We start from the raw sequence: 10,460 nt of genomic DNA on the forward strand, positions 1-10,460 counted from the left end.
TATTGCCCTAGTCCATCACCGACTTTGAACTTGGCCTACCTGGGCTCATGGCAGCTCCTCCCTCCAGGCATGTTCCACACCCAGGGAACCACACTGGCAAGCCTAGTATTTGTCACTCAGCCCATGTAGGGAATGCAGCACAAACAACATGTCTTGGGTCATTTCATTCTATCGGTTAATCTTCCCGACCGCTCTGATTATCGCCTGTGAAATCACGTCCACACTCCTCAGTCTGGGATGTGTGGCCCTGCGTGGCCTGGGGCACCACCACAGCGTAATTGTCACGCGCCTGGGCTTCAGCGTCAGATGACCTAGTTTGGAATTCGGGCTCTGCCACTTAACCTCTCTGAGCCTTAGTTTTTCCTTACTTTCCCAGCCAGGATGTAGTAAAGATCTAGAGATATCATATGTAAAGAATGTAGCAGAGTCCAGCATGCAGTAAACGCTCAGTAGTTGACATCCGTTACCATAGTAACAACTTGGCCCCCCAAGCTGTATACACTTTCCTACTGTATTCCCACAGCTCCTTACATATTTCCCCACCTCCAGGCTTTTCTTAATACTTTCCTTCTGGGTAAGGTTGGCCTCTTCTTAACCCGAAGTTTCAAAGGTCAGATGCTGACCTGGGCCCTGCTCAGATGCTCACACACTGGGAAGGCTTCCACATGCCCCTCGCCACCCTGTGCGAGTCTGTGGTGCTTCTCGTTAGCATCAGAGCGGGCCCGGTCTTATCTGCTTCTAGCATGTGATCTCCAGGAGAGCAGGGATTTTTGTGTTATTTATTGCCTATCCTCGGCATGCAGAACAGCACGTACTGTTAGGCTCTTACATTTTTAGAGTCCTCGCCCAAGGATATGGTATATTTTTATTGATTTTAGAGAGAAGGGAGAAAGCGAGAGAGAAATAGAGAGAAACATCGATGTGAGAGAGAAGTATCGATCAGTTGCCTCTGTACACACCCTGACTGGGGATCAAACCTGCAACCTAGGTATGTGCCCGGATTGGGAATCAAACCCGCAATCTTTTTGGTGCATGGGATAATTCTCCAACCAACTGAGCCGAGCCACCCAGCCAGGGTTTACATTTAGTATTTTTTAAAATTTTTACTTATTGATTTGAGAGAGAGAAACATCAATTTGTTGTTCCATTTATGTATGCATTCATTGGTTGGTTCCTACATGTGTCCTGACTGGGAATCGAACCAGCAACTTTTTGCTGCACAGGACGACACCCAACTAACTGAGCCACATTGACCAGGACTTAACTTTTTTTTTAAAAAAAGCATGACTCTGTCTTCTAGATAATATGCCCTTTGAGGGCCTGTTACTGATTTGTTCTATAGTTTCTATTGTGTCCTTGTGAATTCAATGTCCTGAACTATGGACGAATGACAAGAAAAGGGTTCTGCTCAAAAAAGGGGAGTGGGAAACTCCTCGGAGGCAGAAATAGGAACCATTGATGGGAAGTTTCACCCCCTTTGACCCTCAGAATGGCAGTGATGATTAGCTGAAAACCCAGGAGAGCAGGTACGGGTAGCTCTATAGCTATTACAGGAAATGGCTGTAACTTGGGTCATGGCCTACAGGTGAATTAAGCTCAGTGGCTTAGACCACATTCACAGTTACGTCTGTTTGAGAAGTGTTCTCTTAAAGCTGATGGTTAAATCTTATTTACAGTTCTAGATTCATAAGGTTTTAGCTACTTATATGACACAGACAGCAAAGGACCTATCCCGAACGTAAGTGTTTTTCACTACCTCTGAAGACAGCCAATCACCAGCCCAGGGCCAGAGCTGGTGGTCAATAAATAGTCGATAAATAAATGAGAGAATGAATCAGCCAGGGGATATAAAGCTACTTTTTAAGATTTCCACACATGTGTGCGCTAATACTTTTCAGCTATATACTTTTTGAAGAATAAATATAATGCATTTAAGCATTACTGAATCCATAATAGTGTTTTGTGATTTTGAATTTTTCTTGGTCAGCTATTGTCATGTTGTTTTTTCTGTGTTTTCTTTCTTTTTTGCGGGGGGGGGGGAGGTTCTGCAAAATTTTCTAATATTTGAAAATGATCCTTCTACTTGGAAAGTAGAAACATTTGCCCTAAGATGCTTCTGAAACCACTTCCAGCAGAACCGCTAACACCTTCTTGGCAGAGTCTCCTGTGTGAGCCACAAGCTCACGGCTGCCCTTTCTATTTCAGACGGTCAAAAGGCCCCACACCATGCTCCCTCAGAGTGGGCACGAGAAACAAACTGTTGCTGTTGCATGCAATCCCCCCAATTGTCTCGCCCAGGTTCTGTTTGCCCACTACAACATTCTACTGTTACCTAAGGCTCAGACCAATCACTATTTGAATGCCGTCCAAAGCAACTTTTGGTCCTTAATCAACTGCCACAAATTTTAGTATTAGATGAAACACCAAATAAGATGTAGCCATCTGTTTTAGATTGTGCCAAAATGTCACTGAAAATATGACGTCTTCTAGAACAAGCTAGAGAGGGGTTCCAAAGGCCAAGGGCTTATCTGAGCCCCCTGACCACTGCTCTGGAATTTATCTCAGGGTCTTGGCACCAGCAGCACCTGCTTATCTCTGGGTTGGTGGACCCCAACCAGCTTCTAGAAGAAATTAACAACAACCAAAAGAGTCACTTTTCTTCACTATAGGTCTAATCCTATAGAATAAAAGGCTAACATGCAAGTAAAACGAACCGGGGAACAAATGGTTGAACGACTGGTCGCTATGATGGGCACTGACCACCAGGCGACAGATGCTCAATGCAGGAGCTGCCCCCTGGTGGCCAGTGTGCTCCCACAGGGGGAGCACCACTCAGCCAGCCGGGCTCATGGCTGTGAGCGCAGTGGCGGTGGCAGGAGCCTCTCCTGCCTCCGCAGCAGTGCTAAGGATGTCCGACTGCCAGCTTAGGGGAGTGGGCCTAATTCGTCAATTGGACATCCCCTGAGGGCTCCCAGACTGTGTGATGGCGCAGGCTGGGCTGAGGGACACCCTCCCCCCGCCAGTGCACAAATTTCGTGCACCGGGCCTCTAGTATATTTCATAAGGAGTATAGCAATTCAGTTTATCTGCTTCTAAAGCAAGTTGCCAACTATAAGTTATTCTACTGACATGTTGGCTGAGCCAGACAGACATGGCTTTTCTCTAGTAGATATCATTATTTGATAAATCCCACTGCCCTCTTCTGCCTGACTTTACCTAAATCCAGTATTACAGCTAAGCACCTACTCAGATACAGAATCTGTCATTCAGGTTAGGAAAGAGGACCTAGGCTTATCTTAGAATTCTCAGCTAACGGGCAAGTTCAGCAATACATAGGTGACACTCAGCCGGAAGAGGGCACTTCCTAAGATTGCTAGGTGCCCGCACTTCCTAAGAAAGGTCTTTGACGAAGCAAACAGTCCATGACTGTAATTGGTGGGTAAGGACTGAACAGTAAAATTTGCATTCATTCTTTTAAAATTCAGCAGTATTTACTATGTTCAGGACTGTGCCTGGAACAGCCACTTAGAGACACAGTTCCTATTTCCAAGGAGATTGCTGTCTCACGGGTGTGTGTGTGTGTGTGTGTGTGTGAAGAAGGCATGATATATATAAAGTTACAATACAGTGACAAATGCTACAGTAAAACTAAGTTCAAAATGAAATGGTGCCACTGAGAGAGGTGTGAATAACTATCAGGTGTGCTCAGGGAAGGCCTTAAGAGATTATTTTTGCAGTTTTCCAGGAGGACAAAGGTCTGGGAGCAGTGGGTGAAAGAGATGAGTATTCAAGGCAGGGGAATCATCTGTATGAGGCCCAAGGAGAGCAGCCAGGGCCCACACGGGGATCGGCAAATTAAAACGAACCAGTAGGCGAATGTCAGGTTGGGGTCCAATGCCAGGAGTTAAGACTGTCAGGTGGATCACAGGAGGTAATAGGATTAGATCTGCTTAGCAAGGAGGTCTTGGAGCAGTCGAGCGGTGGGAGATTATACTAGGACTGGGGGCTATTGTGAGGCAGTGGCTGCCCCAAGTGCTGATAGGAACAGGGTGGGCCAGGTTGGGGCCCACCAACCCAGAGGTAAGTAGGTGCTGCTGGTGCCAAAACCCTGGAAATAAATACCAGAGCAGTGGTCAGGGGGCCCAGATAAGCCCTTGGTCTTTAGAATCCCTCTCTAGATTATTTATGTTCAAAATTTAACACCCAGGGCACCAGCAGGCAGTGTGGGGTTTCCTCTGGACATTCTGAATCCTTGAACAGGCAAGTCACCGGGAAGCAACAGAGCACATACAGCTCGGGCTGCCTGGGTTTGAGTCCTGGCTCTGCCACCAGTCCTCCTGCTGGACAGGAACAGCACTAACCTACCTCGCAGGGCTGGTGTGAGGGCGCAGGGTTGATCCACAGAAAGGGCTTAGGACAGTGCAGAACACGTAGGCCCGGGTAAATGTAGCACCATGAAAAAGTGAGCAGGTGGCTGGCTGTACCATGTGAAATTAAAGCTGCTCTGGTCTTATGAAACAGGAGGTCATGGTTTGATTCCTCGTCAGGGCACATGCCCAGGTTGTGGCCTTAATCCCCACTGTGGGGTGTGCAGGAGGCAGCCGATCAATGATTCTTTCATCTTTGATGTTTCTCTCTCTCTCTCCCTCTCCCTTCCTCTCTGAAATCAATAAAAATATTAAAACAAATAAACAAAGCTGCTCTGGTCTGAAGGGAACGGGGGTGGGGTCATGCTCCTTTTGCCTGCCCATCCTTGTGTTAGGTATTGATGGAACACTCACCACCAGGGAAAACAAGCTAGTTTGCAAACCACTGGACTCTCCATTCCTGGGTTTAACTTCTACATGTATTTCCTGAACCCAAAGAATTCAAGGAGGGCCAGCCGATCCAGGCCTGGAACAGAACCTGGACGGAACCGTATTTCTCATAAGAGAGCAAAGTGCGACCACTGGAGGGCTGCCGGTGAGTCACCCATCACCTAAAGGCACCAGAGGCTAATCCAGTGATGGCGAACCTTTTGAGCTCAGCGTGTCAGCATTTCGAAAAACCCTAACTTAACTCTGGTGCCGTGTCACATACAGAAATTTTTTGGTATTTGCAACCATAGTAAAACAAAGACTTGTATTTTTGATATTTATTTTATACATTTAAATGCCATTTAACAAAGAAAATCAACAGGTTCGCCATCGCTGGGCTAATCCCACCCACGCCTGTGCTCCCCGCACCGGAGGCTGTGCTCGTGCTCTGCAGGTGGAGAGGAACAACCGGGCGAACCCCCACTCAGACAGACATCCCTGCTGGCCCAGGCCGGGGCGGGGGTGGGGGGGACCACATCTCTCCAACAGCATGGAAGCTGTCATCCTTTCCTGCTTTGGGAGGGGCCTGAAATAAAATTCTCCCTCATAGGACTGTCATCAGGAATAAATGCATTGATGCAAGTTAAGAATTTAGCACACATTAAATGTGCAATGAAACCTTCGCTTAGAGCTGTTATTTTCCGTCCATAATCACAATTCTTACACCTATTCAAGTGGGTACATTGTTCAGTGGGTTAAGTGGGGGTTCAGAGCCCGATAAGTATATAAAACTACAATTAAAAAAATTCGCCCTAACTGGTTTGGCTCAGTGGATAGAGCGTCGGCCTGCGGACTCAAGGGTCCCAGGTTCGATTCCGGTCAAGGGCATGTACCTTGGTTGCGGGCACATCCCCAGTAGGGGGCATGCAAGAGGCAGCTGATCCTCTCTCATCGATGTTTCTAACTCTCTATCCCTCTCCCCTCCTCTCTGTAAAAAATCAATAAAATATATTTTTTAAAAAATTCTCCAAGAAAAATTATCTTCCTATTGTGAGTAGACAGTAGATATTCCACACTATATAAATGAGGTGAAAATTAACCATCTAGTTTAGTTCAAGGTCACTGCTGTCACTTAAAAGCCTATGATTTCTATGAAGTCAGATCCTGCAGGAGTTTTAGCAGCTTTTACTCATTTGGCATTCTCCATCATGAGTGAACTGCCGTGCAGTTGAGGATCTTTTCAGCAAACCCTAAAGGTGAGATTTTATCACAGCAATCCTGACTCCAAAGTAACAAGACAGGCAGTTCAAGAAGCAGGCTTTAGCTTCCATTAATAAAGGTTAGCTGTTACATTAGGCAGACCAGTATGCTCTGGGGACTCACTTGTATCTTATTAAGTTATAAATACATTTAATGGCTTTAGTACCGGTTTCTTATTTTGGAATATGAGAAAAATCAGAACTCACAATCACTAGAGTCTAAAACGCCACTGTTTTTTATAAAATATATTTACCTATAATACTGCTTATAAATTACTGTTTCTATAGAGCCCACACACTCCCTCAAAGGACAGCTGTGGTTTTCCTGTAATTGCATCAAGCTACCTGCAGTGGTACAAGAAAGTGGCAGAAGATTATAAAATAAAAAACATGTTTTTCTTTTGTTAATCCTCACCCAAGGATATTTTTTCCAATTTTTTTTGTTTGTTTGTTTAAGAGAGAGTGGAAGGGAAGGAGGAAGAGAGGGAGACCGAGAGGAGACAAAGAGAAACATCAATGTGAGAGACGCATCGATTAGTTGTCTCCTGCATAGGCCCTGGCCGGGGCTGAGGATCAAGCCTGCGACCCAGATACGTGTCCTTGACCAGGAATTGAACCCTCAACCCTTTGGTGCACAGGATGATGCTCTCACCACTGAGCAACACCAGCCAGGGTCAAATTGTTCGTTTTTGATCCAACTAGTCAAACCAGTTCAGAAAAAGATGATGAAATTTCTCTCCCCACCTTCACTCCACTTCTGGTTTCTCATTAAGGGGTAAAAAAATGCCACTCTTGCCCATCGTCATTTATTGAACTCTAAACACAGACCACTGTCCAAGTTTTCTTAAAAAGAACAAGATAAAGTTCAAAGGGCACAGAGTTCTCTTTCGCTTTCTGTAGAGAAAGAACATACTTAAGATCATTTACCAAATAATGAATGACTGTTACATCAAGTTCCAGCTTACCTCATCTCATCTCCTGCTGCCGACTTGCTCACTGCTCCACTGACTGTGGGACAATCCGAGAGCTGTGCGCCCTCTGCGGTGCCCAGGCCTGGAGATGGTCTCAAGGGATGCTCCGGTGGTGTGAGGGGAAGCTGTCCGAGGTGACTGTGCGGAAATCTAAGTAAACTGCGCAGGTGTTACATGCTCACTTCCTGCCCTTCTGTTCCCAAAGACAAATGAACCACATCATCTTTTCCTTCCTCCTGATGAGGACACAGGGCTTCTCATCTCCACACCCCAGAGGTCCCTCGCCTGTGGGAGCCGTGTGAAACCTGCTTTCTAGGGGGGCTGGACTGCTGGTAGCCACAGGCCTCAGCAGGGTCCCCAGGTGGGGTGAAAGTGGGGGTCAGAGGGGTCACACGCCACAGAGACGGAGCCGTTTGCCCTTGGTCAGGATGGACAGGCCCTACCTCGGGGGAAAAGGGCTAGAAACGGTTCTTCTGGACTTCTTCACCAGCAGAGGATGGCCAAGCCACTGCAGCTTCAAAACCAGAATGGGGAGGGGAACCTCACAACAAACAGCGGGAACAGAAGGTGTGTGGGAAGATGGTAAGTTTGGTCTAAAACAAGCAGTGTCTCGGGTAATGAGCTGTTGTGTGGAAATATGTGGGGCTCGCAGTGCCTGTAGCACTTTTAAAGGGCACTGCTGCTGGTCCTTCAGGGTTTTCCTTTTTTAGGGGGGTGGCTGGGGAAGGGCAGAGTGACGTGAGGCAGAGCCCCCTTAAAGAGCATGGAGGATTTGGGAGCAGAGGAAAAGCCACCTCCACGTGTTGCAGCCACGAAGCCCAGCATTCGCACCCCAGCTCTGCTCTGGCCACTGTCCTGCCTTTGGGAACACCCTGCCTTCTCTGAATCCCAGCAGCTGCACATGTGAAATGAATAGACCTGGGGCATCAGCCAGGGTCCTGGCATGAAGCATGTGGCATACTCAGCTGGGATGAGCTAGTAGTCATAAGGGGACTACTTACAAAGGGTGTGGGCGGGGTTAAGGGACTCCTGTGAGGGCAGAGAAGCCCCTAAGGCCTGGCAAACAGGGAGTCGGGACCAATCCTTGGCTTGAAATGATAGAGGCAGGGTGTGGTTACCAAACCTTGAAGTTGCCCAACAGGAGCTGTGGCCCTTGGCAGAGGAGCCCGGCCACCGTCAGCCCACACCTGGCAGGAAGAAGCCAGGGGGGTGACTTCCCCAACCTCTCCGCTTAAATGCCAAGCTCCTTCCAGCACATCTGGTAGATCCTGACCAGAGAGGCTGGACTCCAGAACGAAGCACAGGGTAGGGAGGGGATCTAAAGGAGCAGAGAACACCCAGCACACCTAACACATGATGGCGCTGGCGGGGTTTTAAGGAGAGCATCATCATAAGTGCCTGGCATCGCAAATGGTCACTCACTACCTATTCGATCTGACTGCCTATTTGGCATTTATTCTCGAAAGGCCACAATATAACTTTTATTCTCAGGTGGCAAAAGCCAGAATGAAAACAAAGACATGTTTCACCCAGAGTGAAAAAACTTTTACAAAATTGACAGATAACATTTATTAAAACATGTCATACAAAAGGGCATGATCTCTTCTATAAGAAGAAAATATTAAACAGTAACATTCAGTTAAGTAAAACCATGCTGCACTGAAGACAGCAATATATATAGACAAAACTATTCAACTTTTGCAACACAGGCATAACAGTTCACAAAATATCAATAAGATATGCACCTAGTGATAATCTGTTTATCATCAAATGGTTTCATGGCCTAAGAGTCACCTGACTTGCATAAATAAAGTCATTTTCTGGAACCTCATAAAAGGAAAGAAGGCAGCAGCAACTGACATTGTGACACAGGCTTCAAGCAAAACTAAAAACAACAAAAAAAGTCACATTTGCAAAATGTGTTCCAGCATCTTCCCATAGAATACTATCAGTAGAGATCTAAAATAAGAAACATGTACCTTTAAATATATAAGTAGCAAAGAAAAAACTCAATCAAACAAACCCTGATTTCACTGAATAAAGTTAGTCACCCATGAAAGCAACCTAAACACAAAATTAACTGTGGCATCGATGGGGCGGGGCGGAGGGAGGGTCCTATGTTGCTTGGTGTCCAGCACTCCTAAGCGACCAGAGACGTTTCAAAGCAAACACCTGGGTTGGGAGTGACGGAGTCCTCGCCACCCTTGGTGACCAGGGGCTGCAGCAAACCCCCCTCCCCAGGCAAGTGCAGTTCTGCCTGTGGGCTCTAACTTCCCTTGGGGCAGGCAGCTGGGCCTCTTCCCAGGAAGGAGCCCTGAGGCTCAGCAGCTTTCCCAAGCAGCTGGAAGCCAGCGCAGGGCCCCTTTAGTTCGGAAAAGCCCCCGAGAAAGGAGGAAACCCTCTGGGAAGACTCTTTGAAAGCTGTGGCCAGGACAGGAGACCGGAGGAAGGTGAGATCTGCATCAGAATCAACAGGCAGGAAAGGCTGCCGCAGTCCTTCCGTAGACAGTGACGCCTACTTACCAAGTGGATTACTGTAATGTGTACATCTAAAATTAAAGGCATAGTATCAGTACTCACATTAAATACCACTGGTGGCGCCTTGAAGCCCTTTCCCACTGGGAGTAGATCAAACCACAGTTAAGACTCTATAAAATAGAGGACAAATACCTTGGTTGTAGGCCACTGGTATGATCCCTGAAAGACTGTTTGGAAAATGTTACCCACAGCCACCCAAACTTTGAAAGGATAAAGGTTTTCTAAAGCTGTACGGAGGCTAAGGAGATAGACTATCCAACCCAGGGTAGGCAGGAAAAACAGGTAGTAATACAGCATGAACTCCTAACCCCGAAAAGCTAAGTGTATAGAATTGTCCAAACTAAGGCAATCCCCTTCCCTACCTCTCTGAACATGCCAACATTTCAGATGCCCAATTGTCTCCCAGGGTCTGGCTGGCCTGATGAACAACCCTAATTTTTATGGAAACCTCAACTATCATAAAAAACTTAAAACAATAGAGGTGAGGAACTTGGACTTTAAATTCTACATTTAGTAGCTGATGTGCATATAAGGATTTCAACAAAAAATACAGCTTCACAACTCATGACGTAAGACCCAGCACAACTGACGGCTTCCAAATGACACCCGAGGGCTGCCCTCCTGCTCCTGGCCCAGTGCTGGCGCTTCATTACTCACGACGTGGGTGCTGGCTGGCCTCAGCATGGCTGAAGGAACGTGGTTCCCCCAGTATTTAACTTTACCTCTGGGGCTCTTCTCCTCCAATGTCCCAATGCTAGTGTGAATATAATCTTTAATGGGAAACAGGATGTCACACCTTCCAAACAGGCAGATACTGGTTTGCTGATACCATGGAAGAGGGTCGTCAGCTGTTGGCAGGACAAAAAGGCGTCTCTGCCTTAGTGCTGACAGTTGGG

At 46.9% G+C, this 10,460-nt stretch overlaps 1 protein-coding gene across 2 annotated transcripts in view; it reads right to left on the minus strand.

The window, feature by feature from the left end:
* Positions 1–8,570: 8,570 nt before the first annotated feature.
* The window catches only part of ZBTB43 (zinc finger and BTB domain containing 43), a 5,352-nt gene continuing 3,462 nt past the window's right edge, over positions 8,571–10,460 (minus strand). The window contains exon 2 of one of the 2 annotated variants that reach the window (XM_006768558.2): positions 8,571–9,575. In XM_006768558.2, coding sequence (XP_006768621.1) covers positions 9,391–9,575 — 185 coding nt within the window. In that variant the 3' untranslated portion in view covers positions 8,571–9,390. The remainder of the gene's footprint in view (positions 9,576–10,460) is intronic. The other variant, XM_015567073.1, reaches the window with a different exon arrangement.

This window comes from Myotis davidii, unplaced genomic scaffold (genome assembly GCF_000327345.1).
Source record: "Myotis davidii unplaced genomic scaffold, ASM32734v1 scaffold142, whole genome shotgun sequence".
Lineage (NCBI taxonomy): Eukaryota > Metazoa > Chordata > Mammalia > Chiroptera > Vespertilionidae > Myotis > Myotis davidii.